Source organism: Trachurus japonicus, chromosome 14 (assembly GCF_045865225.1).
Source record: "Trachurus japonicus isolate A0001 chromosome 14, Traja_1.0".
NCBI classification, from domain to species: Eukaryota; Metazoa; Chordata; class Actinopteri; order Carangiformes; family Carangidae; genus Trachurus; species Trachurus japonicus.
The window spans coordinates 20,313,045-20,334,516 of record NC_140920.1 but is presented as its reverse complement, the minus strand read 5'-3'; the positions used below and the strand labels follow the sequence as shown (position 1 = coordinate 20,334,516).

Here is a 21,472-nt window from a genome sequence, read left to right as displayed (position 1 = left end):
ATGAAAGATTTTTTTACTGAAATTCTGTTTCTGGGGAGACTGAAAAACGAATGTCATGGTCACAGTCACTTTTTCACCTAAACAAATACCTGATATCCATGACACCCTATTGTATGTGTTTATTTTGTTTAATTGTAATAATTAAGGCTTACATTTAATGAAAACCCAAAATTCAGTATCTCAAAAAATTTGAGCAATACACATCAGACCAATTTAAAAAAAGAATACAGAATTGTTGGTCTTCTTACTGTAGGTCTAGTGTGTCAAGCCCTTCCTGAACCAGAGACAACGTGTCTTACCTGGGCTAAGGAGAAGTTCTGGACTATTGCCCAGTGGTCCAAAGTCCTCTTTTCAGATGAAAGTAACTATTGCATTACATTAACCAAAGACCCAGAGTCTGGAGGAAGGCAAGGCCATTTGTCTCAAAGGGCTTTACACAGCATAACAGCATCCTCTGCCCTTAGATCCTCACATCCACTGAGGGAAAACTCCCAGAAAAACCCTTTTAACAGACTTGGTGAGCAACAGAGGAGAATCCCTCACCAGGATGGACAGATGTGACACAGATGTTGACAGACAAGAAATGGTGGAGGCAGAGAATCCAAGTTGTTGGAAGTCCAGTGTAAAGTTTCCAGTCAGTGATGATTTGGGGTGCAACATCATCTGCTGATTGGTCCACCGTGTTTTCTGAAATCCAAAGTCAGCGCAGCCGTTTACCAGGATTTTTTTTAGAGCACTTCATGCTTTCTTCTGCTGACGAGCTTTATGGAGATGCTGATTTAATTTTCCAGCAGGATTTGGCACCTGCCCACGCTGCCAAAAGCACCAAAAGCTGCTTAAATGACCATGATGTTACTGTGCTAACTAAAATGCAGACGAGCTGAAGGCCGCAATCAAAGCAACCTGGGTGTCCATAACAGCTCAGCAGCGCCACAGGCTGTTTACCTCCATGCCACGCTGTAATGATGCAGCTAATTGAAGCAAAAGGAGCCCCAACCAAGTGCATATAAATGGACATACTTTCCAGAAGACCAACAATCCTGTATTTTTTAAATGGTCTGATGTAATAGGTCAATTCTAATCTTTTAAGATACTGAATTTGGGGTTTTCATTAAATGTAAGCCATAATTATTACAATTAAACAAAATAAAGACATGGAATATTTCAGTCTGTGTCATGGATCATAGATCAGGTATTTAACTACTGAAATAAATAAACTTTTTCATGATATTCTAATTTATTGAGATGCTCCTGTAGCTATATAAAGCCCCCTTTTCAGCCAGTGAACACTTGTGGAGTGGACATCGAGGTTGTGACAACCTATAAATATTTAGGTGTACACCTGGATAACAAGTTGGACTGGTCCCTTCACACATGCACTCTATAAAAAGGGGCAGAGCCACCTCTTTTTCCTAAGGAAGCTCAGATCTCTAAACATCTGTAGTAAGATGATGTTTTTTAGTTAAAGTTTGGTTAAAAAGCAGGCAAGGAGGGTGGATAAGCTTGTCAAGAAGGCTGGCTCTCTGGAGGAAGTGGTGGAGAGACAAGGATGGCGGGGGCCATCCTGAACAACATCATCCACTTCATAACACCTTGATGGACCAAAGACGTAATGGTGTGGACGGTTCCTCTCTCTTTGTTGCAGGACAGAGAGAGATACAGAAGATCTTTTATAGGCTACCCACTGCCATCAGACTTTTTAATTCTACAAATGAATTTCCCTTGGTGGATTAATAAAGTAGCCTAATTCGTAGGCATATAGGCCTATAAGAACATAAAGGGCTGTGTGTGCCTGTGTGGATGAAGGTGTCTCCTCCGTCCACATGGTGCTGCTGCTGCAGTCTGACCGCATTAAAGTAAGCCGATGTCTTTGTGTGTGTTTGTCCTTAAAACTGCACTGATCACACACACACAAGCAATAACCAGTAGAGATGAACTGGTGCTGCTGCTGCTGCTGCTGCTGCTACTGTAAACAAGCTGCTGTGACCAGACTTAAAAACTACATCTCCCATCATCCCCTTGCGCCTCTACATTTAATTCTGACTCTTGCTGTGTGTTACTGTGTAGGCTATGTGTGTGTGATGTTGCCGCTGTAATAACCGGCCGTTACCAAGGCTGGAGACTTGATGGATCAGCTATAGTGTAAATAAACGGCAGGTACTGGAGGTGTAGTACCGCCCCCCAACCCCCCTCCACTCCCACTCCCACCCCCCCCTTCTCGCCCCTTCCTCCTCCTGCCTGGCACCGTAAATGTTATTTATGAATGCCCACCGCTCACGGGCGTGTGCGCGTAGATCCGTTATTATTATGTTTTAATCATTACAAGACATTGGTCGCTGACATCGACCGAAGCGTCGGCTGGTCCCGGACACTGCGGTCCCAGAGGTGCGTGCTTAGATTTACACTTTAATTCATCGTGGAGGTTTGGCGGCGGCGGCAGGCGGAGCAGTGTGTTCTGCCCTTTAATAATAACGTTACTGGGTCAATACACCGAGCACCGCGGCTGTCTGGCACCCCGCTGCGCCCACCGGAGCCGCCTCCGCCCGCTGTCCGGCAAGGTAAGCCCGCCGTCCGGCCAACAGACAGCAGAAATGACTGGTTATTTGGTGTGTCTGTGTCAGTAGTAGCCTAGCTGGTCCAGGCTCATCCATCCCGCAGCATCCCGCCGTGCCCCCCCACCCCTCCTCCTCTCCCCACCACCACACACAAACACACGCCGCCACAGGCCGGCCAGACCCCGCTGTCACCGCCGCTGTCACCGTGATGAGCTGCCGGGGCTGGTTCTGGTCGGGACCCGGCCCGTGAGGAGATAGTGTGTTGTTGTCTAGTGTGTCCGACTCGCAGAGCGGGAGTGGGGACGATCAGCCTGGATGCCCCCGCCCCCCCTCCCCCGATGTTTGGGGTTTGTTTGCGAAACCTGCACGGCTAGCGCTGCTAGCAGCTCCGTTAGCCGCGGTTAGCTGCTGCTGCTGCTGCCGCCGCCGCTTGATGCAGCCGGTGCTGCTCCGTGTTAGCCCCGCAGAGCCACGGAGCGGACCGGCCCCAGCTCCGGGAGGCGGCCGAGGACCAACAGTGTTCAGTCAGCAGGTTGGTTTCGGCGAGTAAGATGGCTGGATTTATTCTGCCGACCTTGACAGCAATAACGAGATGACATATTATTATTAATAACGACGAGCTAGCTGCTCGGGATGCTCCGTAACGGCGGCTAGCCCGGTGATGTAACCCGGTCCCGGAGCCGCCTGACCCGGACCAGTGCCTCGTTCTGGGCTGACTTTGTGTCAGAATTTCTCTGTGACATTAACACGTGTTTCCTGAACTGAAAATCGGGAAGGCGCTATACGTGTGCGTTAACACTCCCCATTGAAAACAATAGGACCTGCTAGCCACGAGCTAGCAGCAGCAGCCAGAGATGCGGAGCGGCCTCGTTGAGTCCGGCAGCAGAGCGGCGCGCGGCTCACGCTGCACCGAGGCCTCGCTCGCTGCCATACACACACACACACACACACACACACACACACACACACACACACACACACACACACACACACACACACACACACACACAGCGCTACTATTTAACCATGACGAACGTGTGTAAAGGCAATGCCGTTAGTGTTCAGTTTGATTTTCTGTATAAAATTATTATAAGATTCCCATCCGGGTCCCTCATCTGTGACCTCTGACCTCTGAGCAGCCTACCTAGTATCTTAGTCAAGTATTCACTGAGCCGCCCAGTGTCTCCGCTCCACCATATGACTGACATTTCTACAGAATATTCTGGATCAAGATTTCACATTAAAAGCACATGATAATGTTATCAAACACAACACCATACCCAGTAGCACCTGCTGAGGCCCAGGGCCACAGACCTAGTTAAATCATGTTTGACATTAAAGGTCCAGTGTGTAATAATTGGCAATGTTTAGTGGCAAAATCTGAATATACTACCCATGAATATGTTTGTGTCCACCTTTCTCCGAATGTCTAAAACGTGTGCCGGTTTTGCCCTTCTGGTGGAATTTTATGTTTACGTTTTGGTAGTCCTGGTAAATGCATGGATTTTTCTTTCAGTGAAAATCTGTAAAACGCATGGATCATCACACCCACACCAGCTTTTAACAATGGATATCACACAAATTGACATCCGTGTTAAAAGCCAGCGTTAATAGATCCATGCATTTACTGCAACTATGACAATGACTGAAAACCATGGAAATGTAAATGTAAAATTTCACGGGAAATGCAAAACCGGCAAACCGTCACCGGCTTCCGGTTTTGACCATAGATGCCACCGTCACTTTGCCGACGGGAGGGGTGAGTGCAAGTGACTGAGTGAGCGCTGCAATCTAGAATCTGACCGTTGGATGTCACGGTTTAACCCACATTTTACACACTGGACCTTTAAAGGGACAACGAGGAGTTTTGGAAAAGCGAAGCGTTTTCACACTACATTTATGAGCCTCCGCGCGCACCGTAGAATTCTTCGACCGGCGCAAGACGGACTCATGTTTTCATTCATCAAGAATTAAAGTCAGAGGTTTAAAGAGGTTCACATACCGTTGTAGTTCCGACCATAAACGGCAATACGGCGGCGTTATTCTCATGAGCGGCCGCGAAACCGAAAGTAAGGAAACGTTGGTCGGCTCGCCCAGCATTTCCACCATTAATTAAAATAACAAAATAGCGATAGAGACAAAACGATATATTTATCGAAAATGGAGCCAAGTGTGGGTAGCGTAGATTCATCCACATTAACGTGAGACTTTTTTATAACCAAATAGAAACTCCTTGTTGTCCCTTTAAACTCAAAAGGAAGTCAGAGATCAGAGCATCAGCTGATCTCTCTGAACCTGGAGCACTCTACTGTCTTTGTATTTTAAATCTCCTTTCACTACGTTTCCTGCTCCATCCACTCGACTCTCCAGCTTTTGAGCCTTGAAATCAGATCCTTTTGGAAACACTGCTTGACCCATCTTATCTTTGAAAACCCTGTGGTTGCATTTGTCTGGATGGTGAAGATAGAGACCTTTGGAAAGAACATGTTGGTGCCTGATTGGCTCTGGCTCTGATCAGCCTTGACCACTACTGGCTAGCTACACAGTGTCATGATGTCACAATGTCACTCATCTCTGCTGCTCCTCCTTCATAGTATTTTTTGCAAACTTGTCTAATTATAATGGGGAGTTACCCAGGGCCGTTGTATAGGGGAGAAAGGTGATGACAATTCTAGGGGGCCCGCGCCCAGTACGGCCCCACAAAAAACCCCAGTAGCCTAATCTAATCTTTGTATGACTGAATTATTCTGCTTAGACCCTGACTAATACTCATATGTAATGCTGTATTAGCATCAAAACAAAGTAGGCTAAATAAGAAATGATAATACATAAGTAGTCTAAAAAAAAGTCAGGGGCCCACTTTAGTATTCTTTCAGGGGCCCCATGAATTCCTAGCAACGGCCCTGGAGTTACCTGATGTGTTTCAGATCCAGGATCTGACCTCAGAGAACCAGTCTGGGTTCTGGTCTGATGTTCTGACTGAATGTTTTAATGAATGAATGTGACCACACTCATCCGTTTCCCCCTTCTCTCCAGGTGTGTTGCTGGGGGCAACAGGTGACTGACGATGTCCTTGTGAAAGTGGGCAGGGCTACCTGGCCCTGAGTTGGTAAGGAGGAGGCAGAGTTGCAACCGCCCCGCCCCCCCACCCCCCCATCCTCCCCTCCTGCCGGAGACCAAACAGACACACAGACCACCTCCTCTTCTTAGTCCTCCTCTTCCTCCCCTCTCCTCCCTGTTCTCTCCCCCTCTTGTACCCCTTGCCCCACCACCTCCTTTTCCTATTCCTCCCCTTGCCCCCCCCCCACCACCCCCTGCCACAATGCTGTGGTCACACTACTGGTGGAGAGCCTGAGGAAGCAGACTCTGGAAGGCGACCCTTCTCAGGCGGGGGACGTCTGTGACCACCAACTGACTCTAGACAAGGAACAGCTGGTTTTAGACTGAAACTGGTTGATAAATGACTGGAACCAGCTGATTCTAGACCAAAACCAGCACATTCTGGACTGAAAGCATTTGATTGTAGACTGAGACCAGCTGACTGACATTAGCTGATTCTGGACTGCCAGCATCTGACTCTAGACCGGCATTAGCTAATGATAGACAGACCCATCATCAGCTGATTTCACACCAAATCCAGCTGACTCTGGACTGCAACCAGTTAAATCTAGACAGACAAACATTGGAATCAAGACTGACATCAGATATTTCTACACTGAAACCAGGTGATTCGAGACTGAGATCAGTTGACACAAGACTGTCGCCATCTGATATTGGTCTGGTTGATGCTAGAACTAGAACAGCTGACTCTAGACTGAATTCCAGGGAAACTTCCTGTCCACAGACAAGCTGTAGCTTGTGTGTCTTTGTCTTTCAGTCCCTGCTGGACCCAAAAACCCTCACAGAGTGCTGGCCCCCAGATGGCTTGATGCCTGGTGAGTTTCCTGATGTCTGATTAACCACAGAGGCAACAGCACTTCACAGCTTTGGTCACTAGAGCAGATCAAACTCTGGATCCCATGTTTCCTACAGTTTACCTGTGAAAAGGGTGAATTTAAAGGGATATTTCGGATATTTTGACAAATTTCGCCTATCACCATAATCCCTATTGTGATAGGGTAGTGGGTTCATTACCCTTAATTCGGTGCAAGCTGTTTTTTTTAGATCGGCAGGGCAGAGACGCGAGCTGCACGGTATTTCCACGTTTTCTTCATCAAACTAAATTGTGACCTGCACATTCACCACACTATGATATAATAACGTATAATTATGTAACATTACGACACATGAAGCAAATACTCAGAACGACTTGCACTTTTGAAATCACTCCGCCCAGCAGCCGTGTCTGGAATGTAGTTCTGGTTACGCATTTGCCTTGAAAACAACTCGTAATGTTCCATTAATATCTCATAGCGTGGTGAATGTGCAGGTCACAACTTGTCCACAAGAGCGTTTTGGAGTTGTTGGATTATGTATTGGATGAGTTTGATGAGGGAAAGCCAGAAATACCATGCGGCATGTAAAGCTCATGTCTCTGCCCTGCCGATCTAAAAACAGCTTGTAATGAACCTACTGCTATGACGATAGGGAATATGGCAGTTTGCCAAAATGTTGAATTATCCCTTTAAATCAGTCATAAAAATCCAAAACAAGATGTGATGTCTGACTGTGTGTGTGTGTGTGTCTGTGTCCTCAGAGAGCAGCTACTGGCAACTCTGCCCTCCCTCTAAGTCCGGCCTGCAGGGGGGTTTACTGAGTTCTAGTTTCCCCCCCGGCCCCGTTCCCCTGGTGCCCCCCGATGCTCACCTGCAGGAGGGGGCGGACCCCCTGGACGGGGCCCCCTCTCAGCCGCAGCAACACCGGCCCCTGGCGCCCAGCACCTCGGCGTCCGAGCTCTCCCTCCCCGGAGCGGCGGTGGCCCCCCCCGGCCCCGGGCCCCCTCCCCCTCCTCCTCCGCCGCCCAAACGCCACTGCCGCTCGCTGTCGGTGCCGGAGGACCTGTCGCGGTGCCGCTACACGTGGCGGCCCAGCGCCTCGCGGGTCTGGACTCCCGTCAGTCGGCAGCAGTGCCACGGCGGAGCGGGAGGAGGTGTGACGGGCGGCGGGGCGGGGGTGGGGGGAGTGGGGATGGGGGTGGGCGTGGCCGGGGGAGGGGTCTGTCCCCTTCGTGCCCCCAGCTCCTCCTTGAACTCGTCGCTGCACTCCTCGTCCAGCCCCACCTTCTTCAGCTTGGCGCTGTCTCCGGACTCGCCGCTGCCCTGGAGTTTCCCCTGGGACCCCAGCGAGGCGGCGGCAGGGGGAGGGGCGTGCTGCTGCTTCTTCCCCTCCCCCTCCTCCTGCTCCTCCTCCCCCTCCCCCCTCCACCCGCCTCCCCCTCCTCAAAGGCGTTTCTCTCTCTCCCCCGTGCTCATCAGAGACTCAGCAGCCTCCACCTTCCTGCCTCCCCCTCCCGTGCCGAGTCAAGCGGCGGCGGCGGCGCCTCCTCCGGGCAGCGTCATCGCCGCTGCCGCCGCCGGAGTCGCCGGAGCCACGGCGGGGGCCCCGGTTCCCGCCTCCCCCTCCTCGGCCTGCAGCACGCCATCATCTCTGCGGCGCAACCTCCCGCCACAGCTGCCGCGTTGCCACTCGCAGCCCTGTGACCTGCTGCTGCTCAAACCCGGCCTGAAGCGGCGCCGAGACCCCGACCGGCCCTGCGCCCGCCCCGTCCTCGACTTCACTAAGATGACTCAGGTACAACAGGAAACGCATCAGAAGCAGCTCAGGTCACACTGTCTTCAAGATTCAGATGTTGGTTTGATTGATAACACCGACAAATAAAAGTAATGAACCTACTGCTATGACTATAGGGATTATGGCAATGGGCCAATTTGCCAAAATGTTGAACTATCCCTTTAACACTCAGGGGTCTCAGGTTCCTGCTGTGAATGGAAATAATGATGTGTCATGACAAGAAACATGCTAAATGTAAAAACATCATAGTGATTATCTGGGCAAATACTGTCATTTTGAATACATTTGTAAAAAAAAAAAATCCACTTAAAATAATGTCAAATAGAATATCTGGTGTTGGTTGCATCTTGGACCACACAAACATGTCCCTAGACATCTTGAGAATATGATCTGAGGGCATCATATAGGTAGAGGGCACCATTAAGTGTTGTGTTGGCACAGCAACACAACACTTAATGGTGCTGACAATGCAAGACAATGTACTGACACATTTTACTTACCTTTTGTAAAAAAAAAAATTAAAAAAAAAAGTTTCCTCTTTATTTGGATATTGTCTCTGGCCATATTGAGATCTACATTACATTGAATTTAAGCATGCACTGCTGCACTGCATGCACTGCAGTTGTCTTATAAATATATTTTGATAAATTTACAACCTGTACATTTTTATGTATATCAAAGATGATCAATGATCAAAGAGAGAAAAAAGATGAATCTATTAAGTGTTTTTTTTTTTTACTTGTTTAAGTCTGAGAGTCTCTTCATCAGAGGGTTAGATCATGTTGTTGGTTCTACAGATTACAAATACTGCATTGTGACGTGTGTCTCTGATGTGTCTAGACTGTTCATGGTCGTTGTCCTCTTCCTGTCCTCCTGCAGACTCGCAGCATCGACCCTCAGTGTCTGGAGCGCGGCGGCAGCAGGTTGGCTTGCGGCGGCGACGTCTGCATGGGCATGGAGTCCTTCATGGGGGACTTCCGGAGCTCCTGCTCTCCCGCCGAGTGCCTGGGCCGGAGCAGCATCGGGCCGCTGAGCGAGAGCGACGAGGAGTGTCGCGAGGACGACGAGGACGACGAGGACGACGGGGAGGAAGAGGCGGACGAGCGCGAGGCAGCACAGCAGGCGGTGTTCGAGAGGGACTGTACAGAACTGGACTTGAACTTAATAGAAGAAAACTGACAAATTTGTAAATGGAAAGTTGTCTCTGTTCCCGTTTTTAAATTTAGTTTTAAAGGATCTAAACCCCCTCCTGGGCCACCATTGTCCACACTTCACCTCCTTGCCACCAATCAGCAAGGCTCTCAGGAACAACACCTTCTCTCAATGGATGAGCTGGGGTAAAGGAAGCCGCCCAACGACAGTGATGATGTGACTGCCGCCGTCAGGGCCTCGCCGCTGAGGGTCTGGACGCCGTCGCCGAGCGGAGACCTGGACCGTCTGAGGCCCAGTTCTGCGCCTGACCTTTGCTGACCTCTGACCTCTGACATCACTGCCCCAGTGTCCCTGAGGACTCAGACGTCCAGGTGTCCGTCAGCCTCTAAGCGTCTTCGGCTCACAGCGGCCGAGCCTCCAACACACAAGGACCTGATGAGGCCGTCGCCACGGGCAACACCTACCTGACCCATCATCACCACGCTTGTCACAGCCTGCACCACAACACAAACACGCATGCGCACACACACACACACACACACACACACACACACACACACACAGACACACACACAGCCTCAGTCTGCAGTCAGGATTGAAAGGGCCAGTTCACCACAAAACCCAGAAAACTCACGTCCTGTGATGCTACAGGTGGAGCTCAGGTGAGATGAAGCTGTGAGGTTGTGACCTACTGTCAGGAGGAAAGAAAGTGACATATTTGAGTCACTTAAATCAGGGTTCCCACGCGTCCTGGAAAATCTGGAAAACCTGGAAAACGTTTGACCAATTTTCCAGTCATGAAAAACACATGGAAAATGAGAGAGTCAAATCTCCTGGAAAATGATTTATCACATCATGACTACCAGAGCTCTATTTGACTTTTACCGACCCTGCTAAGGATTTCGTTTCCGAAAAAAAAACACATGTCTGTGCTGTTCTATTAAAATATGTTCATAATTTCTTAGCATTTAAGAGATTATTTCATAAATTAGAGCCATAGACTGCACATCTTTAAATCAGACTTTTGGGAGAGAGAATGAGAGAGAGGAATAAACATAGAAACAAACTGATTTAATTTACAAATTAAGGTACCATTGACAAGAAGAACGCTTCTCCAATGCTTGTACGGGACAGGGGATGCCGTAAAAACTAAACTGTAGCAGCTGAAAATGTCCTGGAAAACGATTTCAAGAGAAGAGTGGGAACCCTGTTAAATAGATAAACAAATGTTGCTTTATCTAAAAGTCTTCTACTTTGTTGCTCTTTCAGTCAGCTGTCAAGCTCAGAGTAGGTAACCAGGGAAATGAGTTTTAATGTTCATAAACTTTAGTTCCAAAGTATGTGTCTGTTTGATGAAGTGCTGGAAATTTCAAAATAAAGCAACACTTCAGTTGAGACTGTTTTTGTTACAGAGGTGAAAATATTATTACTCTGCCTTTAATGACTCAACAAATCATCCAGACCACAGGACCCAGTGTCTGATTGGCTGTTTTGTTGGAAAGAGAAAATTAATACAAAATCATTTGACAGGTAAAGCTGTGTTTTCATCAGTGATCAGTGAAATTCCAACTGGTACAGACATGGTCATCATTTTCATAGCATCTTAACAATATGGAGCCAAGGCCATAGTAGGAGTTGACAGGAATCAGCTCACTGGCACAGCTTAATGTAGAACAACAAATACACACAAAAACACAATGCTGCTGATGAGACACACACACACACACACACACACACACACACACGTAAACGTAAACACTACCATCTTGTGACTTGGGCATGGTGATGCATTCAGGTTTGCTGGTGTTTAGTGGCGTCGTCCCATCAGGCTGCACTGACGACAGCCAGCCACTGATGCTGTTGTTCACCAGAGATCACACATTCCTGTCATACACCTGTCACTTAATACACTACAAATACTTACTCTGTGTGTGTGTGTGTGTGTGTGTGTGTGTGTGTGTGTGTGTGTGCGTGCGCGTGCGTGTGTGTGTGTGTGAGAGGTGGTCATGTGACTTGTTTTTGAAATTTTAAACAGTGAATTGCTACGGTGTGTGTTTAATCAGCCGGTTTGGTGCCATTAAACCATAGAAAAAGAAGAAGAGACAGGAAGTTGTCGTATACGACCTTGGTTTGCCTGTCTGTGTCCAGTCTAAATATGTTGCTCTGAAATAGCTTTACATTGAGTTCAGCCCAGTGTGAGACTCAATAAGAGTTCAGTCATTATATGTTTACAGATGTCTTTAAATTTGATTTCCACTCTGCTCTGGAGCGATTATTCTGAATCTGGATTTGATCTCTATCAAATTACAGCAATGAACCACAAGGTGGAAACATCTGAACTGCTGAGATTAACGATGGGATTTTAATTTTCCTCCAATTTTCACTTGAATCCCACAAAAAAGAACAAACCTGCATGTGTGTGAACATTTTACAGCGATTCACAGTTTGACTGAGTGTCTGAGCTGTTGACAGGACCATACAGTGTCACATTTCCGCTGATCATCTTAAGATCGCCTATAATCACAGTCTGGGTCAGTTTGTGTTGTCACATGGTGATACTGACATTTTCATAGTGACGCAACAGCAATGAGTCAGAAAAGGAGACAAGAAGGAATATCTCAAAATGTCTACACAATGTCCCTGTAACACACACAGACAGACTCACAAACACACATCACCATACACACTAATACATCTCTATAATTCACACAAACACAATGTCCCTATAACACACACACACACACACACACAGACTGACAGAGTGTACCTGTAATACACATGGTACCTGTCGAAACAATAATAAAAATAGATCTGTGTGTTTTAGATCTCAGATACTGATTATGATGGATTAATAACTTTAGATTGTAAAGACTTAACTTTTAAAATTTCAAACAAATTCACTTTGTAAAAGATAAGGTTGTGTGTGTATGTGTGTATGTATGTATGTATGAGAGAGTGATTGAGTGGGTGAGTGAGAGAGAGAATCTTGTGTGATTTTTTTTCTGCTTTTTTTTATACTCTAGTTGTTGGGAAATGTCTCTGACTCAGTGTAATTCTTAAAGAAACAGTTCAACTTTTGGAGGGGTTGGATCTGACGTTTATTATATACACGCACGCAAAGAAGCTGGAGTCAGGATGTGAAGGTTAGCCTAGCTTAGCATAATGACCGGAGTTTGGCAGGCGAGTTATGACGGCTTCAGTCAGCTCAGAGTTGGACATATCATGACATTTTGACACCTCACATGAAAATTTATACTAAAACAAAATTGGAATTAACAATGAATGAAAAATCTGGTTTTACAACCAAATGAGCTATAGTTAAAGCAGAAGTACGCGATCCGGTCGTTTTGGCTAACTTCCTGTCAGTGGATGGAGTTAGCAGTCCCCTTCAGCTAATAAGTCTAACTAGCTTATATTTTTATTTTATTTATCTATTTATTTATCTATTTATTTATTTATTTATTTTGTGGTTGATGACTTCAACATATGGGAATGTATCCGAACACTTAGCGTCTCCAATTCTGCAAAGATGGCTGTTTTATTTTTTAGCAAGGAAATGCTGATGATTTACTATTGTGTCATGTAATAATCCAAGTGTCAAGTTAATGCAGAGGGTGAAATATATAGGCTACTAAAAAATCTTCTTCTCTAAATATTACTCACAAAAAAGCTTGCTAACTAGTCATCTGCTAGTGAGTTAGACCAGTGAGCTAAATGACACAAAGGAGCAGCTCTGGGGAACAGTTTTTACTTCATAATAAAAAATTTAAAAAAAAAGACTAAACTGTAAAATCATTGTAATCTATGGTGAAGTATGTTTTCCAGACAGGAAATTGATCATCTTTAAATTCTGAAATTGAATCAGCTAATACATAGTCTGGGGCCGTTGACTCGCTGTTTTGGTAAGGAACCGGATCCAGGGCGAGAGAGACAGGCCTTTCCGTCAAAATAAAAGCACCAAGCTAATAAAATGCGGTGAAACTCTTTAATTTAAGGAATATAATTTACAAGAAAGTCCCAGAGCCATTAAGTTAACCTTTTGCTTCTATTGTATTACAAGTTAATGTCTATTTTATACGTTTTATGTTGGTGAACACTTACTTTGGTGAATTTGGTGATTTCCGGATCCGCTAGAAAAATTGGGAGTTAACAGACACCAGGCGCTTCGCCTCTCTGAAGATCCTGGTGACGCGAGGCTAGCAATACAAGCTAATTAACTCATCAACGTGTAAACATTATAGGCTACCTGCTTAACATTAGTATAGGAGTGTCCTACTTGTTCTGCTTGCTAATGTTTGCTCAGAGCATCACTGTGCATCTCTTGTTATCTCTGTTTTGAGGTTGATAACTGCACTTTAAAAGGTGTAAAAGGTGTCCAGCTGTTTCCTCCTGTTTCCAGTCCATATGCCGAGCTAGCTGTAACCTTCTGACTCCAGCTACTGTACACAAACAAACAGGACTTTCTGCCCAAATGTTGACCTGCTTTAATGTGAGGTCTAAGTTTGCTGTAAGCTAGCTTGTCAGCGTCATGTACTCTAACTACACAGAAAACATTAAAGGGTCAATTCATTCATTATCATCTAAAATAAAAAATACATTTATGAAAACAAAAAGAATTTCCCTGTGACACACACACACACACACACACACTCGCTTGCACACATTGTAACAATATGTGTACACACCCCTGTCCTCCTGGTTTGTAGGTTTGTTTCTGTTGACTGGTCCATAACACTCAGCATAAGCCTTAACTGAACTTATTCTACTATTCTGTAAATCAAAATGTTAAAAAGAAAAAAAAGGAAAAGTCAAAACTAATGGAGAAGAAAAGGAAATGTGTACTGTAGCTGTTACATTTTTAGTCCCTCTGTTAATTATTTTCTGCTGTTTTTCTTAACATTTCTAATCTGATGTCTTAGCACGGCGCAGCATCTGTGAATGCGTTGTGTCTGAAACAATAGTAGAAGCTTCAGGTCAGGGGAGGGGCAGACGTGTACAGAGTGGGCAGAGACTCGGACATCTCGTCTTTTAGAAATGTTTTTTGTGATATGTGATGAAAAGAAAAACATCAATGTGGCAATTTGAAAAGCAGTTTGTGAATAAATTAAGTTTAATGAGAATTATTTTATAAAGAAAGGGGAAAACCGGTGTCATGTCTTTATTATCATCATCACTACACACAAAAAAAAAACTGTAACAGGTTTAGCTCTGACCCCCACCAACCACAAAGATGATGTTGAACTAACAGAAAACAACTGAATTAGTCATTGATATTACTGTGTTTACATCAGGGACAGCAGTAAGATGACACAGACAAGATGTTTGAAACTGAGAAAGACTTTCAAAATAAAATTTCAAGAGAACTAGTCCGATTGTTTTTGTAGGTTGCAATGTCACAGTGATGTTGACCTTTTCTTTATTGTTTTATTCTAGAGGACATCAGTGTTCACTTGTGTTGTGTTGTATGTACAATAGCCTACACACAACAGTTTGTGTTGTCATTAAGTTGGACTAATGTGTTTTCTGTCATCTAATGATGAACAAATTTGATGTACTAATGCGGACGTCAAAACTGACATTTTGGACCAAACAGCATTTCATAAACTGAAACCTTTTTTACAATGACATTTGCACCCACACACATTCAATTTCTTTGCATAATTAACTTTTGTCTGAAATCACAGTCTGTGTTACAGGCTCCTCCACGTCCGAGAAGTTGTTTTCAGGTCAAACTCAAGTCAACAGTTCTCCATCAGACATGATCACCCTAATGCCCTAATGCAGCATTACTATGAGTATTAGTCAGGGTCTTATGCAGAATAATTCAGTCATACAAAGATTAGACTACTGGGTTTTTTTTGGGCCCTACTGGGCGCTGGGCCCCTAGAGTTATCATCACCTTTCTCCTCTATAACGGCCCTGGTCAGGTCATTTGTAAGGCCACAAAGGAACTTATATCAATGACTCAATAGATCTTGGTGACCTCAAAATGTTCTTGTAGATCATTCGTCAGCCCACCTGTGAAACCTTCCTGATCCAACACATCCCTATATTATCAAAATAATAATGAAAATGATACAAATATCATGATTATATGGCTGCAAACAACACTGACTGACTCACACTTTACTCAGTATTGTCACGGTTGCGTGGCAACAGAAGCGACAACAACAGCTGGAGATGCAATGTGAAAATCTTCTGTAGCTCAAATGTCTCACTTCAGTTGAGCCTTCAACAACCACATTCATTCAGACGGTCACATTATTACCTTTAGGGTGTAATAGATGTAGGCCTCTCACTGGGTGTGGGAATTCAGTTATTGAGACAACATTTGCCTCAAATGTCAAATACCATCACAGATGAAAACAACTGAAACTTTCTTTTTTTTTTTTTTTTTCGATAAAATGAATTTGTCTCCATCACATGATCAAAATAAATCAAACTTGAAACATCATAGGAAATATTTAGTTTATAACAGTTCATTGTTTCAAAACCAAAGTACAGGTAAAGAATGTGATGTTTCTGGCCATCAGACACAACAAAGATGGGTTAACAGATGAGATGGTTCAATTTCAGTTTTTCTCAGCAGGGGTGGGGCTGTCTGAGGAGGGCGATTTGCTGTCCAATACCCCCGTGTTGGAGGGAGAGGTGATGGCTGGCGCAGAGGTGAGGCTGATAGGCACTACCCTCTCCTTCCCATCAGTCACCGTTCTCTCCCGGGGGGCCTGGATCTGTAGGCGGCCTCCCACCAGCGAGCAGGTGACGGTCTCGGGGGCGACGCCATCTGGCAGGTTGAACTCCTGTCTGAATTCCTGACACCTGTAGGAGAAGGAGCCCTTCCCGTCGTCCTGCTTCTTCTCTGTCTTGCCGCTGACCCTCAGCTTTTTGCCCACCTGTTTGACTGAAAGCTCCTCGGGGGAGAACTCCTTGGTGTCCAGGCTCAGGGCGAAGCTGTTGTCCTTGCACAGGTCCTGGAAGCTGATGGGTTTGAAGGTGGACGACGTGGTCTGGTCGATCTCATCAAAGATCTTCTGGTGCAGCCTCTCCATGAACTCCATGTTCTGCCTCATCTCCTGCATGTGGCGGATCATCTCCTGCTCGATGTGGTAGAAGAGTGGCTGGGTCTCGGGCCACAGGCTGCGGACAGGCCAGTGCAGGTCCAGGAAAGGTCCCATGGTGACGGGGGACGGCTGGAAGACGCTAGGGCACAACATCCTGAGAGTGGCTTCTGGAGGTCTGGAGGTTACAGATCAGTGCCTTCAGTTTGAATTCTGACTGTTTGTCTGTCTGATACCCCTTCTCCTGGCTGTTTATATACTCACACAGACCCTGCTGGAAAGTTCCATCAGCATTCCTGTGTGTGTGTGTGTGTGTGTGTGTGTGTCACGGTCTAAATGCAGCTGGTATTACTGCAGCCTGCTGCCACATGCCAACACATCTCAGCTTTGTTCTATTTCTGCTCCAGGACTCTGTCACGGTCTTTATAAAGCAGGTGAACAGCCACACACATGTTCATTTCCCTGACATGACACTGACACGATGTCTGGCCAGACACACAAACAGACAAGTGAAGTCATGAGGATTCAAATGAAATGTCAGATTCATAGTACAAGACGCATCATGGAGGTGTGTGAGGCGATGTCACCTTCAGGGAGGTGTTAAATACAGTTACAAAATGATCTTATATTAGACGTTGATAACATTGTGCTATTTCAAATGAAACTTTATTCAGCTTCACTCTGTGTCATCAACATCATTCACCAGTCACTACATCTCATTTTGATCCACACTGATCTGGATCAAAGGTTAGGTTAACTAGGCCTACTTTACAATGACAGTTTCAAAATCATGTTGACATTACATTAACTTCCATCAAGAAGACTGGTCGACTGATACAGGGCCTCCTGCTGTCCAGCTCCCTCCCATGAGAACATGCACAATTCACTGAATTGTGTATTTGATGAGTTTGATGATAGGGGACTTCACCTCCATTGTGTTCACTGAGCAGCTAGCGTCTCTGCCCCGCAGATCTCAAAACAACATGCACCGATAATTAAAGGTAATGTATCTAACCCTATTATGGTGATAGGTGAATTCGCCAGAATATAGACTATCCCTCTAACAACAGAAACTTTCAGGTTTTTACAAAATGACTTTCTGGGAGTGTTCCCAAAAGCTCCCTCAGGTTTTCCTAGAAATGGAACTTTCCAAATGTAGCATAAGCTACCTGTTCCTGGAATGTTCTCAATATTATCATGATAATGATCAGTCAGGTTGAATATGACCTGTCAATGTGTTTGTTTTAGTGTATAGCCTGTTGTGATCAAAACCCGGATGAAAATTCAGAGAATTATGATTATTTGACTTATGCAGAATACCTCCTTCCTCAATAAAGGTGAATGCAGCGAGAACTCGCAAAAGTTCATCTTGTTTTTTTATTTCAACTTTTCAGTCCCCCCAGTCTGTCAATGCCAGATATGGCAAGTATCTGGCATTGACAAAATGGTATGGGAGAGAATACCTGACCAGTTTTCACCAGCTTATTCATATCTGATATATTCTCATTTTGCTTGAATGAAAAACAAAATTATTTGTTTTCTTTCATTATATATTTCTTATATATTCTATATATTCTTATTTTATTTTATTTTCATTGAGAAATTTGACCTTACACTGGCTGTTCAAATTTATATTAAAATTATATATTATTAATTAAAACAATGTCAGTTTTAGTCAACACTGTTTGGCCTGCAACATACTTTGTGTTTTAAAGGATAATTACCGTTTTTTTTTTTTACAATTCTAGACCTTATTTCTTGCATAAAATACAATACTTTACTCACCCAGATAACTTTGATGTCATTACAAGTCGTTCCGACGAAATAAGATCCAGCCGAGAGCCGCGTACACAGGGCAGCGCAATGCAGCCTCTTAATAAAACATTATCTGCAGCGAAACTCGTTCATTTCACCAATATTTTGTTATGATACTCTAGTGCTATTCCCCTCTGAGTCCAGGGTTAGCTGTTATCAACATCCGGGGTCTGTAGGTTGACCTACTAACCTCTGACCTGGATGATGTCATCTCTGAGCGCTGCGCAGGTCATTCTGATAATAATCATTCCACTTCAGCATTCGGGTCCATTTTTAGCTCAACTAGCCGGAGCTTTAGTGAGTCCAGGTTGTGGAGAGTAAGCCTGTGGAAGCCGAACTTCATCCAGCTGCTCATTTTGTTCTGACAAGTCAGAAACACGCAGAAACGAACCGCGCGTGAGATGACATCATCCAGGTCAGAGGTCAGTAGGTCAACCTACAGACCCCAGATGTTGATAACAGGTCATCCCGGACTCAGAGGGGAATAGCACTAGTGTATCATAACAAAATATTGGTGAAATGAATGAGTTTCGTCATGCTGGGGGCGGAGCTGCTGCTTTAAGAGGGGATCGGTGCCTGGCCTCACTCTCTCTCACTCTCTCTGGACTGCAGTCTGTGTCTGGCTGCTCGTGTACTGTGCTGGAGCACTCGGTTGTGGTGGGCCAGGCTTCCAAGAGGGCACTTTAACGCGTGTTTTGGCTCCCAGGGGCGCCACTGGGGAGGAGACTCACCTGGGTTAGTGGCTGGAAAGAAAAGAGGCAGGGGGAAGAGACGAGAGCAAGAGAAAAAGAGCAAGAGCAAGATTCCGACTGAAGCAGCAGCAACATTATGAGCTCCTGAAATATCTCCAACTTCTGGATGAAAAAACGGAACAGAGGAAGCTGATGTCCTGGAAAATGCAACATAAGGATACAAAGATGGGAAAAGAAAACAAATAACAACAAAATAACTATTATATTGCCAAATCAAGAAGATCTCCAGCACATCTACCCTGAGAAGACAGCAAGCAGCAAAACAACAAACCCTGCTAGCCTGACACAACACCTGGAGATGAGGTGAGAAAAGAGGCTGGAAAAAGAGGAAAAGAAGCAGAAGACAAAGACGTTTCATTTACAACATTGGAAAAGGTGAAACAAATCTGCTTTTAAAAGAATTATTAGATTCAAATCACAAAGTTAGCTTTGTGATTTTGACAGTTGGCAGTTGTGCAGTGTACCAGTTCCAGTTGCTGTGCAGTGATTTCTGTGTGCAGTGTCTCTCTTTGGGTGTGTTCTCTTGTGTGCAGTGTTGGTGTCGCCGGATGGTGGAGTACCTGCCTGACCTGCTGGAGCTGCCCTCATTGGTCTGCTGGCTGCAGACGTCCCTAACTTAATAATTAATTGAAAATAAAGATTTGTCTACTTTTATACTTACCTGTCTGTGGTGGGTGCTCTCTGACTTCTAATACCGGACCGGACCGGGTTAACAAAGGTGGTGGCAGCTCAACATTACCTCACATTACTTATTATACATCAAAATTTATTACAGTATCTTAAAACAGTAAATAGGTCTACACAGTATTCTAATACAATGAGGTTTGTAAATAGCAGGAAACACTTTTTTTATTGACACTGTGTTTATTAATTACAAGTTTAACAAACATTAGAAAACAGTGCAAAGAATGAAGAACCAGTGCCACCTTGTGGTCAAAATAAAAAGCACATTGGGTTGCTGAGACTGAATGGAGACTCTGCTACATGTTAACAGAAGAAAACTGCATACCCACAGATGACAAATTTGAATATTTCCATTGCCACCTCCTAACCATGACAGTGACGATATTAACACGAAGAAATGGAAACTGAAGTCTCTGCACTGTCCACTGTATAATCCAACAAGTCCAAAACACTCTGGTGGACAAGTTGTGACCTGCACATTCACCACGCTATGAGATAATAACAGAACGTTACGAGACAGAGTTGTTTTGGAGGGAAATGCAGAGACTTCTTGCTAAAAAACTGTCCCTGAAGGCAACGCGCAAAAGCGGTTTTGCATGAATTTATCTCGAAAACAACTCTGTCTGGTAACGTTCTGTTATTATCTCATAGCGTGGTGAATGTGCAGGTCACAACTTGTCCACCAGAGCATTTTGGACTTGTTGGATTGTGTATTTGATGAGTTTGATGAGGGAAACCAAGAAATCCCATGAGCCTCCGTAGCGTAGCTCTGAGCAGCTCGCGGCTTGGCTCCACCATTCCAAAAATAGCTTGCACCGACAATTAAAGTGCCCCTCCAACGACCCTTTTTGGTCTCTCCTTCTCCTTCTGCACAGCACCAGCAGCTCATTAGCAATGCACCTCTGGAGGGTGGGCGGAGACTGTGCTAGTCTGCTAATAGGGATTATGGCAATGGGCCAATTTGCCAAAATGATGAACTATCCCTTTAAGTTAAGATAAGATAACAGATACTTTATTCATCCCAGGCTGGGAAGTTATTGTGCTGCAGCAGCAGATATTCACATGAGTGCAAATAGAAACATAATGAAGAATGAAATACAAACAATTTGAATAAAAATATTTCCACAATGTAAATAATAAGAGCAAATTAATAGAAAATATGTACCGAATAGTTAAAATACTTTCTACATGTTATATCCAACACATTTGGACTGTTAGGAAAATAATAATAATGGTGTAACGATGCAAGAACTGTGCAAGGTGCAGGTGTTATGGAAATACTTTCTTGAGCCCAGTGTGTTTGCTGTTGGACAGATGTGAGTTATAAAATCTTATTACATGTCCCTGTGACAGCAAAGCTTTGAGCCATCCACTCTGTCTGTCCCATAGGCTACTTGTGGTCAGGGATATACATGTTGTTCAGTGTCCTCCTCTCAACCACTGCCTCGAAGGTCTCCTGACTGCAGCCAATCACGGAGACAGCCTTCCTGATCAGTTTGTTCAGTGCATTCCTGGCTCCAGTGCTGCTCCCCCAGCAGAAGAGCAGTGAACACAGACCAATAGAAGATCTCCAGCATCTTGCTGCACATGTTGGATCTGAGCAACAGCTGATCATCCAGTTCAGTCTGATTCATTAATGTAATCGTAATCGTAATCGTAATAAAACTGTGATGAACACGTGAATGCAATATGAACCAATAATGTCTTCTTCATTCTGCAGAACTTC

The 21,472-nt window shown here is 44.9% G+C and overlaps 2 protein-coding genes across 2 annotated transcripts; one reads left to right on the top strand and one right to left on the bottom strand.

Annotated features, from left to right (window-relative positions):
- The first annotated feature begins 6,354 nt into the window (after positions 1 to 6,354).
- fam53c (family with sequence similarity 53 member C) lies at positions 6,355 to 10,894 on the top strand. Its single transcript, XM_085798296.1, has 3 exons — positions 6,355 to 6,490; positions 7,252 to 8,285; positions 9,165 to 10,894. The coding sequence occupies exons 1-3, from the start codon at positions 6,484 to 6,486 to the stop codon at positions 9,462 to 9,464; spliced, it is 1,341 nt and encodes a 446-aa protein (XP_085654422.1). The 5' UTR covers positions 6,355 to 6,483; the 3' UTR covers positions 9,465 to 10,894.
- A 5,000-nt stretch (positions 10,895 to 15,894) lies between these two features.
- On the bottom strand, positions 15,895 to 16,721 carry hspb9l (heat shock protein, alpha-crystallin-related, b9-like). Its single transcript, XM_085798297.1, has one exon. The coding sequence runs from the start codon at positions 16,649 to 16,651 to the stop codon at positions 16,010 to 16,012; it is 642 nt and encodes a 213-aa protein (XP_085654423.1). The 5' UTR covers positions 16,652 to 16,721; the 3' UTR covers positions 15,895 to 16,009.
- Between the last annotated feature and the right edge of the window lie 4,751 nt (positions 16,722 to 21,472).

Excerpts from the sequence above, each read along its gene's own strand:
- fam53c (XM_085798296.1), top strand. Across the intron at positions 8,286-9,164 it reads ACTTCACTAAGATGACTCAG|ACTCGCAGCATCGACCCTCA; the intron begins GTACAACAGGAA and ends GTCCTCCTGCAG.
- hspb9l (XM_085798297.1), bottom strand. The coding sequence starts at position 16,651 with ATGTTGTGCCCTAGCGTCTTCCAGCCGTCCCCCGTCACCATGGGACCT.